This window comes from Elgaria multicarinata, chromosome 6 (assembly GCF_023053635.1).
Source record: "Elgaria multicarinata webbii isolate HBS135686 ecotype San Diego chromosome 6, rElgMul1.1.pri, whole genome shotgun sequence".
Classification (NCBI taxonomy): Eukaryota; Metazoa; Chordata; class Lepidosauria; order Squamata; family Anguidae; genus Elgaria; species Elgaria multicarinata.
In genome coordinates, this window is record NC_086176.1 from 26,669,387 (window position 1) to 26,691,392 (window position 22,006).

The following is a 22,006-nucleotide window of genomic DNA, read 5'->3' on the forward strand; positions in this document are numbered from 1 at the left end:
TGCTCGCAGTTATCAGTTTGGCCTCTTGTTGCTCGGTGCATATTTGCATTATCTGTGTTTAATGGTTGTTATGGTGATACAGCAGGAGATACACAATAAAATATATAAGGAACATTGAAGCTGAGTTAGGAAGATAAGGGCAGAGTGAGAAACGTTTGAATATTTTTTTACTGAGGCAACAACTGACCCTCAAATCAGATTCTTACAGAGAGGAATATGAAAGAAAAATAGTTATATCTTTAACTATATTTATGCTACATTAAAGGTCTTAGTGTTAATAGAGCATGGGGAGGGGGGGGATGTTTTTCGTTACCAGGAAATGAAAAGTTGGAGAAGGTAATAGAGCGAGGAGAACAAGAGAGCGGCCAAGGAATTATTTTTGCTGTTCCAACAGTGTTTTCAGAGCTAAAAAATAATATAGCAGCTTAAGTTCAAGCGTAGCCTGGGAATTGTTGACAAAGGAATATGGTGTGTGTGTGTGTGTGTGTGTGTGTGTGTGTGTGTGTGTGTGTGTGTGTGTGTGAAGTTGGGGTATTAGGATGGTGAAGAGATGTGGCTGTACAGATTATTTTCTCCAAAGCTGTTTGCCAGCTCTAGGGGTACAAACATTTCTCTCTTTTTTTTAATGAAAAAGGGATATATAAAGGCACTAAACTGATGCAGTATTTGTAATAACGAAGCTGACCAGTCATAGTATTTGCATGACTTAACATTTCAAAAAGTATTGAACAGTTTTATAATCTGACATTTAGAAAAGAAATGTATTCATTCTTGTGCTTTGTAGACTGGCATAGTGTTAGAGCAGCGTTTACAAACTTGGTGTCATCCAAATGTGTTTGACTGCAACTTCCATCATTCCCAGCCAGCTGGGAATGATGGGGGTCGTAGTCTGGAGAACACCAGGTTGGAGAAGGCTGTATTTGAGGTCCCAGTTTCTTCTTCTGTTCAGGGAATGCAGTAGAATGTTTAGTAATGAAAAGCCGTAACTTCTGGACTACAATTTGTCACATTTTAGGCAACTGGAGAATGGTACATGCATCTTAAAAAGTAAAAGATTTATTTTGGCTGTTTTTTTTTAAGAGGGGGCAATTATTGCGCTCTGATATTTTAATTAGACAAACAAGGAAGTTTCAATTTCAAATATATTCGTTTCCTCCTCGTAAAATTCTTTCTACGTATAGAGTAGTATGATGAACACAACAGCCTTGGAGAGGATTCATTCTGTATTGTATGTGGAAAATAAATTAGAAGTGTTTGGATATAAATTGGCCTACCTCTTGGAAATCAGCTGCTGTGGTGGATTTTAATACCAAACCTCCATGCCTGAGCTCTATATCTATACAGCGCTTTTGTTGCCAACAATAAAGGCTTGAATATAAGAGGTGCTTTCCCCTGTCATAGCAGGCAATCAGGAGAGTCCAATTTACATGCACAGGGTGCATTGCTGGATCACACACCAGGGTTTGCATCCAATGTTAGTCCTACTTAAAGTAGACCTATTGAAATGAATGGGACTTAAGTTAGACTAACGTTGGAAACAAGTGGAGATCAGCATCTTGTTGTTATAACAGCATGGGCCAAACATGGCGGCCTTACACCCTTTGCATATTTTGTAACCAAAGCAATCCAACTACACAACTGGAAAATGCTTCACATCAAAGATATTTATATTAATGGTTTGCACACTCTTCTGATTACAGTTTCATATGAATTTAGGGTGCAGTCTAGCCTCAGTTAAACACTGTTGTTACATTGGCTTCCAGACGAGCACATGTCTTCTGCTGGAATCAGTGAGATTTAAAAGTGCTTGCTTTGGGCTGGATTTTGTGCTAGGCGTTTTCAGGGTCTAAAATATTGCATAGGAGGGAAGTGGAAGATAGAAAAGAGAAAGAAATGGGACATAGAAGCTGGAAGGGCCAGAGAGCTCTCCACAGTAAGGAACTTCATACTGACCAGCAAAAGACAACCACCACCCTTTCCACTGGTTTAGCAGAAACTTTGTGTACAATCAAGTTGGGGTGGGACTTCTTTTTTCTTTTCTTTTTTTACTCCAGAGGACTGTTCTTCAAAGCAAGGTAAAAATTCTCAGGATTATGAAGAAGCAGTTGGATTCCATGGGGGAAATGCCGATAAGCCAGTTTTGACACTATGCCTCTGAAAGAGCTAGCATGGGTGAGGTGTGTAAACCGGTCATTTACACGGCAACTCTTACTATAAAACGGTGGTTTTATAACAGAGGAATTAAAACCAAAGATGATATATTTGCTTGGAATTGGATGTTTTCTTCCCTTGTCCTAGGTTATAGTCAACTCAGCATGAAGAACCATGGAGTTGTTAAGGAAATCCCCTTTTTTTCCCCTAAAAGCAACAATAAAAAGTGACTTCAAGACTATGCTTAATTTGTGCAAGTATCTTGTTCTGTTCCCCACCCCACCTGCCCTGTGCTTTTCCCCAGCAGCAAAAATGCCAATGTCTGTCATGTTGGGATAACTTTGCTAAAAGGAAAGAGGCTGAGTTTGGGATGCTATTTCTTGAACATAATTGGTGGTGGTGATAGTTTACTGTTGTGAACCATTGTCAACGGACAGTTACTCTTTCAGGAATTATACAATGCTGACTGCCGTTTTCAGCAGCACGGAGCTTAGTGCTTTCATAATGTAGCAGTTGACTTATCTCTTCATTATTTCCTTTTGCCCACTACTACTGCTTAGATGTCTATAAATATATGCAAATATATGAAATATATATATATATATATATATATATATATATATATATATATATATATATATTTATTTCTGGCCCTTCCAGCAGCAGCAGTACCCCATAATTGCAATTGGCTTTATCTTCATACATACAAAGAGATAAGAATACTTCTTTCAGCAAATACTCATATAATTAAACCCTGCATTGACAGATAGTTAAGCATTATAATTTGTGATGGTCTCTGGTGTGTGTTTTCTTTTTTAAAAAAAAAAAACAACTTTTGAGCAGTTTCCTCAAACTGTTAAAACAAGAAGCTGCTGGTTTTAACTTCATTTCACTCCCAATCCAGAAGGATTCATTGCCTAAAATTGCAACATGTCATTTCTTGTGTTACAAATGACCAACCACTCAGTTGCAAATTACGTGGCTTCTTGTATATGTTAACCACTTCACTGCTGTACCCTGCTTCTGTTTATAGTGACTGTGAGGCATACAATGCAAGTATATAATTATTTTCTCATTAAAGATTAAACTTGTCTTGTGTTTCTTAACTAAAAAGGGGTGGGTGAGTATGTGATAATATTTGCAGTGCCATTTTTATCAAGTTGCTTAGCATGGCCAAATCAGGCCCACAGAATAACATTGTCTGCCCCCTGTGGCCCTGCCAAATTTAGAATAATAGAATAGTAGAGTTGGAAGGGTCCTATAAGGCCATCAAGTCCAACCCCCTGCTCAATGCAGGAATCCACCTTAAAGCATTCCTGACAGATGGTTGTCCAGCTGACTCTTGAAGGCCTCTAGTGTGGGAGAGCCCACAACTTCCCTAGGTAACTGGTTCCATTGTCGTACTACTCTAACAGGAAGTTTTTCCTGATGTCCAGCCGGAATCTGGCTTCCTGTAACTTGAGCACGTTATTCTGTGTCCTGCACTCTGGGTTGATGGAGAAGAGATCCTGTCCCTCCTCTGTGTGACAACCTTTTAAGTATTTGAAGAGTGCTATCATGTCTCCCCTCAATCTTCTCTTCTCCAGGCTAACCATGCCCAGCTGCTTCAGTCTCTCCTCATAGGGCTTTGTTTCCAGACCCCTGATCATCCTGGTTATCCTCCTCTGAACATGCTCCAGCTTGTCTGCATCCCTCTTGAATTATGGAGCCCAGAACTGGACGCAGTACACCTTTAATCAAGTTATGGGGAAGAGCTTGCCCACAATTTCAACAAGATAACAACTTGTTTTGAACAGCTTAAGAGAGAGAATCCTCACTTTGCTACATCTCTCTCTGGATTTTGTATAAAAAGCTATGGACATGCCCAACCATATGCTCTCCCTAAACTTGCATCATTTCTTGCAAGGTGGTGCCATCTTTTCTTGGAAAGCAAACCACCCCATGGTCCCTAAGAACACATAAAGTCGCCATCTTTGAACTTTTCCTTTCATGCATTCCTTGCAAAATACAATCACAAATCAACCTGGGAAGGCAATACCATGAAATCCTTAGGAGTTAGTAATATGTCAGTCTTTCTAAACAAATCTATCTGGCCCTAAATAGATCGATAACACATACATATAATTGTGCAAGTAGAAAGACTTCAAATAAAACAAACATCACTAGCCTTCCTATTGCAGAAGATGGGTAAAGAGATTAGCACTACACTCCTCTTGAAGCAGGCTAGGAGTGGCTTTCCAAATTATGAAGAAGCACCCAAAACAGAAATCACAAGTGGGCATAATGCTTTCTTTCCACATTACCTTGGAAAGTGAGCACCATGTACTGCTTATGTGGGTCAATGTGCGCTCTGTTCCTCCAACAGGCACTCATGAATTCACCGCAGATGCGGACCACAAGCCAACAAAAGTTAATTATGACTAAAATCTGTTGCAAGTGATGGGACTTGTTAAGACTAACTTGTTCCCTTGGTTTTGATTGGACCTAAACTGCAATCTAAGCATGTTTACTTGGGATTAAGCAACCATTAAGCTCAATGGGAGTTGTTAGTCATTTAGGTAGATATCGGTTTGCTTTGCACATTGACTGAGGAGCATGGAAATGGGGGGAAAACATTACTCACTTTTGCTTCCTGTTCCATAGGTTAGGTTTTGACCCTGAATGAGCCTCATATCATTAGGTTCTAGTTTCTGAAGCCAAAAATTTTAATTTGTAATTCAAGTGAGCTAAGTGAGAAAATGTCCGTGCAAGAGCAGCATCTATTCTGATATTTCTGACAGCTCATGTGCTAATAAAATGAGTTGGCAAAGAGGTAGAAAGTAAGAATTCCCAAATGGAGCTTTACTAAAGGGTTTTCCCCTCTAGTAAAGCCCACCCCACCCCACCCCAGACATCACAGAATCATTGACTTCAAATTAATTTATGTGCTGCCATCTTGTGCACCATTTAAGTAATCCAGTACGCAATGGCAGGTGATTCTATGAGCATCATCAGATGAAGGGGATCGCATTTCCCTACCATTGCTTTTCTGTCCCACAGTAGAGATGACCAACTTCCTATTTCTTCACACGAGGAAGAAAAAGGAAGCAGCAATGACCATGTGGCGGATTCAGTGGGTGTTTTTATTGTACTATTGCTGCACACAGCAGGAAATGGCAGCAAGTTTCGCTTCAATAAAAAAATCGGATTTGCCAGGTCTTATTTTGTCATGGAAAATAGAGCAGAAGGAGTGGGAGACGAGCTGGAGGTGGACGGTGTTGGCAAAAGGACCCACAAATATCTGTAAGTAGCCAGTAATGAGCGTGCTATAAAATGCTCATCTGATGACGTTATTTCTGTAGTTGGGCTCCACGTGGCTTTAAGAGGTGGGCACTGAATAGAGCAGCAAATCCCAAAAAATGTTGAGCTGAAAGGCGTACAGTAGTGTAGTACTGTGAGAAAGTGTGCCAAGAAATGTTTTTTTTTCCTTTTGCAACATTAACATATTGATTTAGCATAGATTGGCAAGGATTTCTAATTCCCAGCTAGCAACAAAATGATTCCCCCTACACTCACCTTAAAATATGCTACTGAAGTGAAAAAAAACCTTATTGAACCTGGAGTAGTTTTTTTGTGTGGAAGGACTGTGAACTCCCTTTCATTCTGGGCTCATAATTCTTTCATTCTATGTCTTTTGCACTAGGCCTTGGTGATTTACGGCATTCCAGTAAACAAAGTATATCTCACAACCTCTGCTGTAAAAAGTCAACTTTTGGGGGTTGTAAGAGCAAAGTGTGCCTCCAGTTCTAATTTGAGGGCGGGGAGAGCATCCACTCACAGAAGTTTGTGAAGTGCTGAGAATAACATTTTTATTGATTTAAACAAGAGCCCCATAGAATTTCATTGGAAGGGATGGAACAATGCCATACTGTTCATTTGTAGACCACCCTGATACATAGGGGGGAAAGCGTAGCTGATGACCATGTGAATTGTTGGCATCTGCCTCATAGTTACAGGACTGCTTTGTGTTTCTTGGGGGAGAGGTTCATAATTCATAACTGGAAGGAGAAAACCTAGAATAATACATAGGGTTTAGGATTGAGCTGAGGTGCAAGATTGTATCATAAATCACCCAATGCAGTTCTTTCAGGAGCACCCTTCCTTTCTTAACACATTTCTTTTAGGTACTATATGAATGCCCTACTCAGTTATGCCAACTTGTAGTCAACTTGTGCCCCCCCCCCAGCTTCTTGCAAGCATAGCCAATGGTAAGGGATGGTGGGGAGCTGTAGGCCAAAACCTCTGGAGGGCCACAAGTCACCCGCCCCTCTTCTATAGTTTTTCTTTGTTTTCTTAAACATACTTTCCTGGGATGCAGGTGATGCCAGAGTACCATGGAGACAGGAGGACAGTAGTTGACCCAAGGTTGCCCATCTCCTTTCCAAATGGATGTAATTGTTCTAGGCCAGCCTTCCTCCAATCTGGCAGCGGGGGCATGCTGGAAGTCCAACACATCTGGAGGACACCAGATTGGGAGAGGCTGTTGTAGGTCTTCACTTCATGAAAAGATGGGAGAAAGAATAGCGTGCAAAGTCAGCTGACCCAAATCTGTAAATTGGTCTCTCTCTCAACCTTCATTGTATTCCGATTTGCGTGTTATATTTTCCAGTAAAAGATTCACTCCTGAGAGTAATACCAGCACTTTAAGTCAGCTCCACATGTCACACAGCAAATGTGCTTGCTGTATACACACCAATTTTCCCCACAGAAAACACACAAAATGCTGATATGCATCCGCATGTGTCTTGAAAGACCCATCCTTTAACAACTAAGAATTCCTAGAAATGTGCACAATCAAACATGCAGGTATCCATGTATATATTTACTCTTGAGTAAAGCTACTCTCAGGGTCTTGAAAACATTTGCACCTGGCTCATCCCAAAAAAGTGCAGAACGATTAGGCTCAAAACATGGCCCCTAAGGAAAACTTCTTACGCATACTCTGAAATCTGACATTTTTCTGATGGAATTCCATCTTACCTCAATTCAGCATCAGCGCTCCCTGGCACAATCTAAGAGAGATTTTTTCCATTTTTATTTAGACTTGCTTAGCTAAATACATATAAATACACTGGCTGGGGATTTTAGTTCAATGCATGTGGAGAGCACCAGGCTAGGGAAGGCTGGAATAGATGATACTGGGTGGACCTGTCCAATCTTGTATGGGGTAGCACCCTGTCTTCTTACCACAAGTGTTACAAGTACACATAATGTTCCTCCTTTTCATCTGTGATATTTTGGCTGGCCACAGCCTCTGGCTTACCAGCTTCTTGTTGCTCTCCTTGGTATCACCCCTCCCAGATGAGCAATTCGCAGTCAGTTCCTTTTCTCTGTTTCATTTACTCATCCTTCTGGTATGCTAGCATTCACCAGAAATGATCCTTATCTCTGGACTTAGTTTGGGAATTGCTTGTCTAAAGATCAAGGTTTCTCTAGCCCACATGCCTTTGCCTAGTTTGCAAACTCAAATGAGGTTGGAGGCACAATTACTTGACTGGAGAAAGAGGTCAGTTCACCCACCATTACTGACTAAGAATTGCTTTCAAATGTTTCATGGAAAGAGGATGGAGGAGTGCTAGTAGAAGCTGCAAGCTGAAGAGAAATAAGCTGAAAACGAAATTGGATCATTGGACAGGGTAGCAAAGACAGTTGTTGATCCCAGAGAAAAAGAGAGGGGAAACCAGGAAGTGATTTTATAATGGGATAGTTTTTTATTTGTGTAATAGCGCGCAGGTTTTGGAGGGACAGAAATGCTTGGGCTGACATCACCTTGCCAAGTGCTTGTGTACACACAACAGAAAGATTTTTAGCAAAGAGGGATTGTCAAAATGTACTTTGGGGGTTGGACCTAGGTTTGGTCATGCCTAGAGTAGACCCACTGAAATCAACGCTTCAAGCAAGTCATGTCTAACTTAAGTGTCTTTAATTTCAATGGGTCTACTCTGAGTAAATCTAGATGTGACACACAGAGAGAGAAAGAGTTCTCTCTGGGGTCAAGTTTTGGGGCAGGGGACAGTTTTGCAAGATTGTACTAGAAACCAGATATGCATAAAGCTGATTGGTTGGTGCCTCTGATGTCTCCAAGAAATACACCAGCTCTTAGAAGCAGTTTTGTACTTTGGGTGGGAGGGAATGTCTCTTTCATTATAAAAACGGCAAACCGATAGCCAAATAAAGCTGTACAAATTACTAATTACAAAAGATGGAGAGCATTAAGCCGGAAGTGAGGGTGGGCAGGGGCTGAGATAACACTTGATTTGCTGGTGTGCATGTCTGTCATTTTCTATGCAAATCAAGGTGGGAGCTGGTTTTGCCCACCGGTGAGGGACCCAATGTGAGCTCTGTCTTTTTATTTACCAGCTGTCTTCATGACAAATGGCTATCTGTATCCAATGGAGGATGGTGGCTCCGATTTTGGTGGGGCTGTGAATCTATCTTGGGTTTCATTCAAAACCTGGCAGAACTTTAAAGGAGCTCTCCATGGTGCTGAACCTTATCCCCCCCAAAAAAAAAATCAGGCTCAGCAGCTTGGATAGCTTATTATTTATTTATATCATCAGTGTACGTGGTGCTGTACAAAGTAAAAGAATAAAACAGCAACATGGGCTTACATTCTAATAAAATCGTAATAAAACAATAAAAAGGGAAGCGAACACACCAAATAAGCTCAGGGGGCAATTAAAGTAACAGTGTGGAAGTAAGAACAAAGTCACGTTCTAAAAGCTGTAGAGAAAAAAGTTTTCAGTTGAGCTTTAAAAACAGCTTAGAGTTCTGGCTCGTTCTGACTGAAAACCAGAATTGATTCACAGCCCCACCAAATTTGGAGTACCCCAGGCTCCATTGTCTGTATTTATTCACACACACACACACACACACACACACATTATCCCACTCTGTAGATGTTTCATGTACTTGTCATCTCTCCCTGACACCAATTTCTCCTTTCTCTGCTCCTTGTTCTACTCAGGATTGGTGTGGGAAGTATTGTTGAGAGAGAGAGAGAAGACTTGCAGCATCGGAGGCATGAGAGCACACTGTTCTTCCTGCCTCTGTGCAGCCAGGACCCATTCTACCTGTCCCTGTGTTTCCAAACAGCCTCATGACCACACAGAGGCCAGGAGCTACATCCCGGCGGGGGTGGGTGGGTGGGAGCAGGCAGTAAGCCCTTGATATTAGACACGCCTGTTTCAAAACAAACTGACCAAACGACTTTCACTTCCTAAAATGAAGCTGAGAATTTCCCCAGGCCATGTGACTTCTTAAAAGCCACACCAGGAGGAGTGGACAGCCTGTAGGCGTACTCCTGGCACAGAAAGGCAACCTGAACATGAGAGGGAGAGAGAGAGAGAGAGAGAAGAACTTTGCTTGTTCGCGGAGGCAGAGATCTCTGAACAGCTCTCTGTTTCTGCGTTTAGTGTAGTGAGTCTCACTTTTATGATCCAGATCAGAAATCCTGGCTTGGCTCCCAGGCTCTCTTTCTTCTGCCCTTAGCCAACACTGACTCTCAGCAAACATGTTTGGGTTGATGGAGATGAGGACCTGGATTGAGCCCGTTGTTGCTGGGGCTCAGCTTGCCAGCTCATTCTATGACACGGGGCTGCTGCTGGTGGTGAAGAATTACTACAACCAGACTAACGTCTCCTCCTTCCTCTCCGACGAGGCTGTGCAGCAGAAAGCCATCTCCAACTTCTACATCATCTACAAGCTCATTGATGGCCTGACCCCGCTGCTGACAGCTTACAGCCTGGCTAAACTGGGTGATACGAAGAGCCAGAAGATCTCCATCTGCGTGCCTCTGGGCGGCTATTTGATCTCTCGGTTCCTTCTGCTCTGCTTGATCATGTTTTCATGGCCGATCGAGCTGATGTACGGGGCTGCTGCCTGGCATGGTCTGGCAGGAGGTTTCGCTACCTACTGGGGTGGCGTCATGGCTGTGGGGTCTCAGAGCTCCTCCGAGAGCAGGAGAACACTGCGCCTCATCAGCATTGAGCTCATCTATGGCATAGCCGGCTTTGTGGGGAGCATTGCGTCTGGGCACCTCTTTCTCAGTTTCCACCTCGGTTACCAGCACGGCACGGTGCTGGCTTCTTGCAGCGTTGCCTTATACGCTCTCTGTCTCCTCTACAGCATGATCATCCTCCGAGTCCCCACGCCTGGAGGTTCCTGCCCAGCTACTACTGTGGCCCCCGAACATCCTGACAGCAAGCTGGGTGATGATGACCAAGGGCCCATCATCCACGAAACAGAAAGGGACCCCCCAATGGCCCCTTCCAAGCTTATTATTGCCATGCTTTTTGTGGGGGCCATCATGTATGACTTATGTGTAGCAGGAGCCATGGATGTGCTGCCACTCTTCTTGCTCAAGGAACCCCTGAGCTGGGGACCAGTATACATTGGCTATGCCAATGCCGCCGGCTACCTGATCTTCATCACCAGCTTTCTGGGCGTCTTGGTGTTCTCCAGGTGTTTAAGGGACACCACGATGATCATGATCGGGATCATATCCTTCTCAGCTGGGATCCTCACCATGGCCTTTGTGCAAAAGACGTACTTGTTTTACATTGGTGAGTCAAAGCCATTCCATAACTTTTATTCAAAGGTTTTTTTTTTATTTATTGCACATATATCGTAAATCTGCTGCAGCAAAAACTATGAAGAGTCTTTTGCCACTTTAAAGACTAACAAGATTTATTATGGCATAAGTGGACTGGAATCCATTCATGTCTCCATAGAGTTCTACTTTGTTAGCAATGGTAGAAAGTGGCATACTTAGGAAATATAATCACCAGAGGTCAGATCCAGACTTCGGGCCTTCCTAGACGGGGCTTTCCTGGTGCGAGCCCCAGGCTCACCCCTGTGCATCCAGATGACGCACAGGGTATCCCGGGCTCAGGCAAGGGTGTGACCCTCCCTGGGCCCAAGGTTACCAGCACCGCTTGAGGAGCGCTGCGGCCATCAGGGCTACGGTGGGGACATGGGGAGGGGAAAAGGAGGCCAGGGAGATCGGGGGGGGGAATCGCGGCCCAGGGGACAGTCAGGGGGGAATTGCGGGTGGGGGACATCGGGTGGGGGATCAGATATCGCGGGAAGGAGAACGGGGCCAGGGGGTGGGCGGGGGATCGGACATCACAGGTGGGGGGAGATCATGGATGGGGAGAAAGGAGAATTTTTTTAAAAAAACCTATTTACTTTTCCTGGCTCCTGCGCTGCTCTGCTACTTTAAAAATTAAAAAAATGGCAGTCACAACAGCTCTCCTCTAGAGCTCGTCGCAGCTTGCGTGTGAATAAGGGCGAGATCTCGCATTATTCATAACGTGAGGTCTACCCTCCTCTCCCCCGGATTTTCCACCAGGTCTAGCAAGGCCCAGAGTCATACTTAGGAGTGTGTCCATTGATTAATGAGACTTAAGTTAGTCATAACTAACAGCATGGGCAGTATACTATGTAGTCACAGCACCAGCACAACATCATTTGCACTTGCTCTAGTCAAAGGGAAAAACCACACCAGGCAAATTCAATTGGAAATCACTGTTTTTCCCCCTTCATCCGGCAAGCGCTGTTGGAGTTGCAGTACTGTTGGTTTACACTATTCTGAAGCCACTGAGCATGCTCACTCCTAGGGTGACCATATGGAAAGGAGGACAGGGCTCCTGTATCTAACAGTTGTGTTGAGAAGGAACTGTTGTGATGAAGAGGGAATTTTCAATACCACTGTTAGAGATACAGGAGCCCTGTCCTCCTTTTCATATGGTCACCCTACTCATTCCTCATTGGAATGTTTTTCAGCTCTACTTACTGCGGCCATGTGTCCTCTTTTACAGAGGACCGCCCTCTATTTGAACGTGCCCCACCACCTGAAGGGCTGACCTGTCCAAATCAGGTTTAAAGATAAAGAACCATCAGACAGGAGAACGGCAGAAGGGGCCTTGAAGATGCCCATCCACAGTGAGCACCTGGACAGCAGACTGAGCAGGGACGCAGGTCACCTGGTGACTATCTTCCCTGCTATGGTGAAATGCATACTTTCAATTTAAATAATAGTTGCTGGGTACATCTAATGGGGCTTCTATCCTGCCGACAATTCCATTGTGCATGGGGGACCCATCACTTACACGATGGGGATTTAGCACTTCATAAAGCAAGCCCCCAAACAAGTGCAGATACTCATTGCTGGATTAAGACAGGTCAGTAGAACTCCATTACATGAGTTCTGCTGACCTGCCACCTTCTAGAAATGAATTTTTCTGCTCATTTCCAATTCCTATTCAAAGCACTAAATACCCGTTGCACAAACAGTGGGTCTTGCTGGTGCTTTGGCAGTGTTAGATACTGCCCGTTATTTCTAAGTTTGCACCCTCAGATATACATGTTATGCAAATGACTGCCTTCTTTTGTCCTTTTTGTGGATGCATTTCCTCTTATTTTGTGATACTTAAGTGCTAACCCACTACCAGTGCTGCTCCAATGTATACAAGCATAGTTTAAGATACAAAGAAAATATACTCTTTGTTTCAGAATTCTTCTTAATTATAAGAAAAATTATGCAAATTTAGTTAACTGGTTAATTTACTAAAATGCATTTGGATGGGGTAAGTAAATCTCATGGACTTATTTCTGATGATTGCGCTGTATGAATTCTTCAGCCAGGGAATTGCTTTACCTTTGGCAAATGCTAACATTTTGCCAGTAAACAACCTCTAACTCTACACTGAGGCCTTTCTCCATATCATAATAGTCTCTTGATTGCAGGCAAGCAAAACTCGACCAGTACATGATAAGCTGGCATCGAGGAAGCTACTTTTCGCATTGAGCAACAATTGCAGTGAAGGTATTAATAGTTCTCCATTGATGCAATCGTTTTTGGAACGCCTGTGTAGGTGTTTAGTTTGCTATTGCTCTGCAATACTCGGTGGAAACAGGTTTGCATCTGCCTCACCCACATTTCATGCTTTGGGATCTTCAGTGACATGATAAGCAAAGATATTTTCTGCCACCAACCTTGATTCTAGCCCCTGGGCTCTAGTGCACAAAAATGTATGCCATAATAAACATGTTAGTCTCATTGCTTGCTGGGAATGGTAGTGCCATGAACCTCATCGGCTCAATCTACACTACTGCTTTATAGTGGGATTGAAGGGCACTGATAATTGTTGGGGCACATGACACATTCCATATGCTCCTTTCATAATGTGCTTTCCTGCTTCATATTCCACATTCTGCAAAATACCGCAACAAATGACATTCCGTATCCTCTCAGGTATAAATGTTCAAGAGGAATATAACGTTACCATGATGAGATCATAATGATTTGACACAACACATAAATCTGGCTTTTGCTATATTAACAATAATAACTAAAAGGCGGGATACAAATTATATGTGTGTGTGTGTGTGTGTGTGTGTGTGTGTGTGTGTGTGGTGTTGGAGGAAAATTCTGAGAGTGCCTTGGACTGCAAGAAGATCAAACCAGTCCATACTCCAGGGAATAAAGCCAGACTGCTCACTTGAGGGAATGGTATTAAAGGCAAAACTGAAGTACTTTGGCCACATAATGAGAAGACAGGATACCCTGGAGAAGAGGCTGATGCTAGGGAAAGTGGAAGGCAAAAGGAAGAGGGGCCGACCAAGGGCAAGATGGATGAATGATATTCTGGAGGTGACGGACTCGACTTTGCGGGAGCTAGGGGTGGCAACGGGCGACAGAAAGCTCTGGCGTGGGCTGGTCCATGAAGTCACGAAGAGTCGGAAATGACTGAACGAATAAACAACAACAAATATATATATATTCTACTGCCCAGTTAATGTGGAGGCAGCTTTTTAGTCAATTAAAAGTTTTTGAATTGATTAATTGTGAAGTACATCATGAAAAGAAAACCACAGAGAGGATTCGAAACCAACCACCACCACTGTAATGAAGTAGGTTTATTGAAGACAGGTCATACAGCTGTTGGCAATACTGAACAGAAACTACAACTATTGCAGCTGAGAGCTGCAAGAACCCTAAAACCAACCCATACCACTACCTGGTATGGCAAGCCAGGAGGGCCAATACACTACACCTTAATTAAACATTTGCAGTCCTACTTAAAACTAATTTTACAAATTGAGAAATTTGCTGCTGCTTCATACGTACATGTCTGTCATGTGTTGACACAGATCATTTGGATATGTGAAGCAAATGTCCCAGCTGAGTCACAACTAGAGGTGGCCTCTCAAAATTCTCCACCCTATTTATGGGCAGAGAAATTGGGTGGACAATTTCACCAGAATTCCTTGGGGGGAGGAGAAATTCTCCAACAGTTTCTCACAAGTAGGGTTCAACGTTGGCATGGGTTGTAGCACAGCTTATTTCTCCTTTCCTAAGGCGTTTGGTGCGGGGAGGGGGTTACGCCGCCACTTGAAAAGGCAACAGCAGCAACTGTGTTGGCAACCTGGCTCCCATTTTACATCCTCCACAGTGTCCCACACCTAGTGTCATTCCGGGGCATTGTGGGGGAAGAGAGGGACATGACATTAATTGAAGTGTGGGAAGTTGAGGAGGCAACAGGTTGCCCAAGAGATGATTGTACAATGAAAGAAAGGAAAGTCACACACATTCCTTTGCCACCTTGTAAATAAAGTAAACACAAGAACCCCAAAACAAACCCATGAGAATTTCTCCAAAATTTTCTTTCTCTTCTGTTCCAGCTCGTGCAGTGATGCTGTTTGCCCTCATTCCCCTGCCAACCATCAGGTCTTTGTTATCGAAACATGTAAGAGGATCGTCATATGGTAAGGAGTGGCTTTGAAGAACTCGGCCCTGACTCACCCAAAAAAAGTTTCTTCATTAAGAACAAGTTGAACTTAATTGATGGGCTTCCCAACCCATCAATTAAGGGACAGGATGTCAATCAGAATATTGGGAATGTTGACAGTGTGTTGTGGCTGCCATGGGGGAGGGCAACTTGCCCGGTCACAAAATTGCAGAAGTGAGCTTTGAACTTTGAAACACTCACTTCACAGAAGGCAAACAGAGAGATGTGGAACCCAGAGGCTTTTTTGAGAATAACAATAGCAGCGGATGCTCACACCTCGCTTTGTATCATGCCAGCCTCCCAGTTGTTGTTTTAAATTAAAAAGATCTTTAAAAATAAAATAAAAATCAAGGGGGGAAGGAAGCCTCTTGGACACCAAAAGGCATACTGGTGCTGACAGGTACCGTGTTGGAGACACCAGGCTTAATTCATTCAGAATAAGGTGTCGTTTTAGGCTGCGCGCTAGAATTTATAACAACCAGCACTGAGGAAAAGCTGGATGCTTTTTGAGTTGACTGATCTCTAAAAATGGTCCAGAAGAGCAGATGTCTTAGACTGACACAAGTTTTCATGGGATGGAGGAGCAGACACACCCCTTTCTCGCCATCATTCAAAGAGGATCATGGGTGACATGGGCGATTATGCAGACATCCAATTCAGGGCCAGCTGCAGGTCTGAGCCACCCGCCCACCCCAGTAAAATGCCTACCATGGGCCCCCTAGGCTGTACGCTTACCTAGCAGAAAGGTTGCCAGCTGTGCCTTCCAGTGCTCTGGGGATATTGAGGGGTTTTTTAAAAAAAAGGGTGGCTTGCAAGCCACCTACTGCCCAGCAAGGAAATCCCAATGCTGATGGACTTTCCCAGCATGCTAGGGCCCCAAATGTATCCTGAAGGTGCCAGGTGCTGACAGCAGCTAAACTAACGGGAGGCATCTTGCTGTCCAGCATTGGAAACAGGATGCTGGACTAAATGGACCATTGTTCTGATCCAGCAGGGCTTTTCTTATGTTCAGAAGAAGAGGTATGTGAATCTGTTCCAGCAAATGAAAAAACGAGTTCCGTGGCACTTGTGTTGCTCAAAAGAATGTAAGGAGAGCCCTTCTGAATCAGACCACGGGCCAGTATCTAGTCCCACATTCTGTTCACACAGTGGCCAACCAGCTGCCTGTGGGAAGCTGACAAGTTGGGCAATGAGTGCAATGGCACCCCTCACATACACACCTGTGTTCCCCAGCAACTGGTACACAGAGGCATACTGTCTCCATCACAATCAAAAACTATTTATTTATTTATTTATTTATTTATTACATGTTTATACCGCCCAATAGCCAAAGCTCTCTGGGCAGTTCATAAAAATTAAAACCATAATAAAACAACCAACAGATTAAAGCACAAATACAAAATACAGTATAAAAAGCACAACTAGGATAAAAACCACGCAGCAAAATTGATATAAAATTAAAATACAGAGTTAAAACAGTAAGATTTAAATTTAAGTTAAAATTAAGTGTTAAAATACTGAGAGAATAAAAAGGTGTTCAGCTGGCGACGAAAGGAGTACAGTGTAGGCGCCAGGCGGACCTCTCTGGGGAGCTCATTCCACAACCGGGGTGCCACAGCGGAGAAAGCCCTCCTCGTAAACAAACACTGGAGGGCCTATTCAGTTATTATGACTAGGTGATGGCCTTATCCCCAATGAGAAGATCCTGTATGGTCCCAGAAATCTGCTGTTTTTACTGTAAGGGTCATGCAATCCTAAACCCAAAGGGCATTGCTTTTAATTCATATACTCTGATATTTGCTGTCCAAGCTCTAAATCATTACCACCCGATTCGTCGTGGGAAGCGGAACACATCTGCAGTATATGGGTTTCCAGACCTGAATTGTGTTTGGCTGTTCTATTAATAGTAAGGAAACATCTGGGTTGCAAGAACTTGTTTACCGAATGACACCCTCTCAAAGCTGTTCAAGAAGTTGTTTCAGAGCTCGGTATACAAAGGACACCCACACACATACCCCTTTTGAATATTAATTCTGCGATAAATTCTGGATTCCGCCTAACTCTACATAACTGAGATAAACAAATTACTAGGATCATTTTTCATAAATCAAACCAGAGGTGAGACAAGAAGGCCTAATTATTCAGGGCGTCTTTAGCTCGCTTTTAATCTAGTCACATGAGTCATTTTAAACGAAAGAGAAAAGCAATACAACAGATAACGATGTAAAGTAGTCTTAAGTGTTGCACTGTTGCGCTTTCTTTCCGCTTTTGTTTGCAGGAAAGTTGTTTGTTCTGCTGCAGCTGTCCCTGGTGATCACAGGGGCTGTGACATTAACAGCCTACAATAAAATCTACCAAACAACAATCATCTGGTTCAATGGACTGTGCTTCCTATTGTCATGTGGCATCGGTTGCCTAAGTCTGATCCCCATCAGGTAAGCAAAGCAAAGCGCACCCTGCTTCTTCTGAGATACTTTCCTCGAAGGTAGGAGCTACATTTTCTCCCTAAAGGTGTGTAGGGAAGTGTGTGTGTCTGGATTCATAATCCCTTTGCTCAGGGATTTTAACTGATTTTAACTAGGGGTGTGCACGGACCCCTCGCTCCGCTTCACTTGCAGATCCGCCATTTTTTGGATTGGGCCGCTTCGCCCCGCCCCCCGCTCCGCCCACTTCCGCTCCGCTCGGAGCTCCAGATCCGGATCAGAGCTCCGTTTTTTCCCCCCATAGGCTTGCATTGAAAGCTAAAAAATTATACAACTTTTTTTCTGTTCAAGTTAGAAACCTCACGTTTGGCACCATGACACCTCATGGGGGTATACACACACACGCCAAGTTTCAAAGCAATCCCATCATCCCCTGATTTTTGGGGAATTTTTGAAAATCGGGCACCCCATTCACACCCCTTTCCATAGCTCCGTCAATTTGCACGTTAGAAACCTCAAACACGCCACCATGAAAGCTTATCCAGGGATACATATGCACGCTGAGACTCAAAGCAGTCCCATCATCCCCTGATTTTTGGGGAATTTATGAAAATCCAACACCCCTTTCCATAGCTCCGTCAATTTTGCACGTTAAAAAAAAACCTCAAACTCACCACCATGACAGCTTATCCAGGCATACATATGCCGCACACCGAGACTCAAGGCAGTCCCATCATCCCCTGTTTTTTGGCGGGGCTTAAACCTGCAAAATTTGGAACTTCCAAAACTCCAAGTGAGCGCAGGAAGGACTTCTCCCCTGAGTCAAAGCCACACACACACAACATCCCTGCGAGGTGGGCAGGGGAGGAGGGAGGGAAGGCAGGCAGGCATGCAGCTGGCATTTCTGGGGGCATAAGGAAGTGAGCCAAGGATAAGCCAGTAATGCATATAAAATGGAATAAATCAATAAATAAACAAAGGAGGGGTGGAATTAAAAGCAGCAGTGTTGCTCAATAAACAGCAAGAAGAATTTTTTTTAAAAAGGCTATATCTGTCTTTTACCAGCAATAGGGGGACGTGCCCGGGGGAGGGGGAAGCAGCTGCCAGTTCAACTCAAGACAGCCATTGCTTCACCAACAGCTCTGAGCTTGAGAAGTAAACGCTCACTTCAACTCATAATAGGCATCGCTCCACCACTAAGAAGTAAACGCTCACTTCGACTCTTGATAGGCATTGCTCCACCATTTTACTCTCTTTGGAAGGCTCTAATGGCCTTCCAGTGCAGGAGAGAGTGGGGGCACGTCCACGATGAGATGCCCTAGGGGAGCTCATCCCCTTGCACCACATCTTTTCAGTTGTTCCCCAAAGTTAGGGTGGGTAGCAGTGCTGTGTTTCTATCTCTTATTCTTGGCTTAGTATATGATTTCAGGTTGTGTTTGTGCATTTGGTGGGGCTACTGTGTTAAAAAACACTGGGAAAAGTCCGTTCAGATGAAGAAAGAGAAGTTTCCCAGAATCCCAAGTTACCCATTTTGCCTATGCCCTCCTCTAACTTTGGGATCATGTGATCATGACCGGGAGCTGACTCTGCCCCTCAGCCCTTTGAAAAAGGTATTTTTCCCGCCGATTTTTTAAAAGATTCTAGCGCGCGACCCACACGACGCAGAGAGGTGAGAGTAGTCTCAAAATGACCCCCATCCACGACTCTCTGTGCACAAGAATTTTCAGAACGATAGTTTAAAAACCAACCCAGTTATGCCCGAGTCTTTCCCTCAATGCAATCCTATGGGCGAAAAGCCGAAAACGCCGTTTGAGCCACGCGGTTGACCCGATTTTCAAAAACATATAGCACGCGACCCGCACGACGCAGAGAGGTGAGAGTGGTCTCAAAATGACCCCCATCCACAACTCTCTGAGCACAAGAATTTCCAGAACGATAGCTTCAAAAAGAACGTAGTTATCTGCGATTATTTGCCGCAATGCAATCCTATGGCGAAATGTTTTCAAGATGGCGATCGGAGCGCTCCGCGGAAAGAGAAGCGCTCCGAAAATGGCCGCTTCTCTTCGCCTTGCTTCTAGGGGTCTGCGTTCCGCTCCTACTCCGCCTCTGGGTAAGGCGGAGCAGGCCAATCCGCTACTGCTTCTACGCTCCTAATCGGAGCGGAGCACACCCCTAATTTTAACCTCTGCTGTTTTGTTTTGCTCTGTATTATCTATATGTTTTAGGTGGTTTATTACTGTTTTAACCTATTATTTTTGTCAGCTGCCATAAAGAACCTTGCTTTAAAACAAGCAAGCAAGCAAGAAAGCAAGCAAGAAAGAAATTGAGAGCCAGCATGATTTAGTGGCTAGAGGGTTTTTTGGACAAGAGCTAGAGAGATCTGAGTTCAAGTCCCCCCACTAAGGCATGAAACTTGCTGGGGAAAACAGTGCCTCAGCTAACGCTATTGGCATTGTACTAATATACTTTATGCTAGCGCAACGTATTTTACATTAGTGGTTGCACCCCATTGGATACTGCCCTGTTAGTATTATTTAAATAGAACTATAGTTCATCTCACCGTAGTGGGGAAGACTGTGATTAGGGGACCCATGTGCCTTGCTCAGTCTGCTGTCTGGGTGTTCATTGTGGATGGGTAATTTCAAGGCCAAGCTCTTCTTTCTGATGGTTTGTTATCTTCAAAGCAGACTTGGACTTGACAGCCCTTGAAATAGAGGACTGTCCTTTGTAAAAGAGGACATCTGGCCATACATTGATGAAACCCAAAAACAGTCCAATAGAAACACTCAGTGGCAACAGAATTCTATTTCAGGGTGGGGAAGAGAGAGAGAAAATGAGGGGGGTTAAATGGAATGGAATATCTGGAACCCCGACATCCATACTACAACATTTCATTGAAGGGCTCTCTTGTCCCTAATATTATTTTATCAGGCATCCAGTCACTTGTTATGTTGTTTCTGTTTATGTCAAAATGTGTGTTAGCTTTGACTTCCAACTAAGAGAATTACACGTGCATCAAGCCCAAGAAAGGGAGCACAAACATTTGAACCTGTGAAAAAGGTCATCAGAACCATTGTTCTTTCGATTGTGCAAATTCATTCACACCTTTTTGCTTCTTTGTTCTCTCCCCTGCAGTATCGTAGCGTACAAGCAACAAGTATCGTCTGGCTCGCTGGAGATTTTAACCAACTGAGAGTAGAAAGGGCTGTACCTTTTTCAGAAGAAGACATATGGACTAGAACCAATTCCACGTTCCAGCAGTCTGCTGCATCAACTGTATGAAAGGCCCCTTCGGTCTTGAGGCTGCACTATGAGAACTGCTTAACTTTTAGGAGCTAGTCTCAGTATTAACTCATGCATGCAGGATGGGACAGCAGCCTAAAAAAGAAAAAGATGGGTGCGGGGGGAGAGTCCACAGAACAAGTGAGATTAGGATTTACCACGGAGGTAGAGTTGCCATTCTCCCTGCTTTTCCTATCTGCCAGAGTTGCTACTGGAATCACTTTGCACAGAACCAGTTCTACTTTCCACACAGACACTGTGGTTCTTAACTCTGGTCTCCTCTGTGCATCTCTCCCATCTCTGAAAGCAAATGTCCACAGCAACCAAGGCGCCCTCTTTCTAGAACTTCCCTTTCTAGAGGTCTTCAAGCAGAGGCCGGACACAACAGCTTGGGATGCTCTAGCTCTGGAATGCCTGTATCGAGGTGGGGATTGGACCTAGGGTGTGTGAATCTGCCTGGGTCCAGTCCAGGGGATGGCCATGATGGGGAAAACCAGCTCTCTTGGGGCTTGATGAATTTCCACGGAGGTCCCCAGCCTGGCTTGTGGATTTTGTCTAAAGTGTCCCCTTTAAAACAGCAAGCAATTTTCATACGTTGGGCGAATTACAACCTATTTTATGTAAATTGTGGCTGTAAAGTGCTTAGGTATATATATAAATTGTGACTGCAATTTAAGCATAACTAGGCATTTTATAGCTGCAATTTGCTTAAAATACGCAAATTACAACTGCTATTTGCCCAAGATGTGCAAATTACTTACACAATTTATGTATCTTGCTATTTTTAGGGGGGAGGGGGTAGATGAAAGCCTCAAGTGGCGCAGAGCCCTGCTGCTCTTCCTGTTGGTGCCAACAGGAATGGGGAAATCTGGTCCCCTACAGATTTCGGAGGATTTCTCCAGTATCAGTTGAGGATTTCTCCAGCATCCCTAGTTGGTCTACATTAGTGGTGGGCCAACTTCAAGGTTGTGATATCAACTTCGTTTTTTACTAGATCCCAGAGATCCACCAACCAGAGCCTAGGTCCAAAGTCTTACACTTAGACCCTGTTCCGACAATGCACTAAGCCATGGTGGGTACACATTTTGAGCTAAACATTATGGCTCAGTGTGTCATGTGAACCATGACTTAGTGTGTTGTGTGAACCAATCCTAACCAAGGTGGCTACATAAGCATTAAACATGCTCACTAACCATTCGCTGCAAAAGGGTTAGCAGCTAAATCATGGCTTAGTGTGTCGTCTGAACAGGCCCTTAGAATTTAAGAATGGTGAGCCCAGGGATTTGGTTTGAGTACCAAAACTGAATGCAACTCACT

The 22,006-nt window shown here is 43.9% G+C and overlaps 1 protein-coding gene across 1 annotated transcript; it reads left to right on the plus strand.

The window, feature by feature from the left end:
• The first annotated feature begins 9,584 nt into the window (after positions 1-9,584).
• Positions 9,585-21,337, plus strand: SLC46A2 (solute carrier family 46 member 2). Its single transcript, XM_063128525.1, has 4 exons — positions 9,585-10,754; positions 14,878-14,961; positions 17,263-17,419; positions 20,543-21,337. Exons 1-4 carry the CDS (start codon positions 9,704-9,706, stop codon positions 20,598-20,600), a joined length of 1,350 nt encoding a protein of 449 aa, XP_062984595.1. The 5' UTR covers positions 9,585-9,703; the 3' UTR covers positions 20,601-21,337.
• The last annotated feature ends 669 nt before the right edge of the window (positions 21,338-22,006 follow it).

Coding starts and splice junctions, on each gene's coding strand:
- SLC46A2 (XM_063128525.1), top strand. CDS start 9,704: ATGTTTGGGTTGATGGAGATGAGGACCTGGATTGAGCCCGTTGTTGCT. Junction 10,755..14,877: donor GACGTACTTGTTTTACATTG/GTGAGTCAAAGC, acceptor CTTCTGTTCCAG/CTCGTGCAGTGATGCTGTTT. Junction 17,420..20,542: donor CTAAGTCTGATCCCCATCAG/GTAAGCAAAGCA, acceptor TCTCCCCTGCAG/TATCGTAGCGTACAAGCAAC.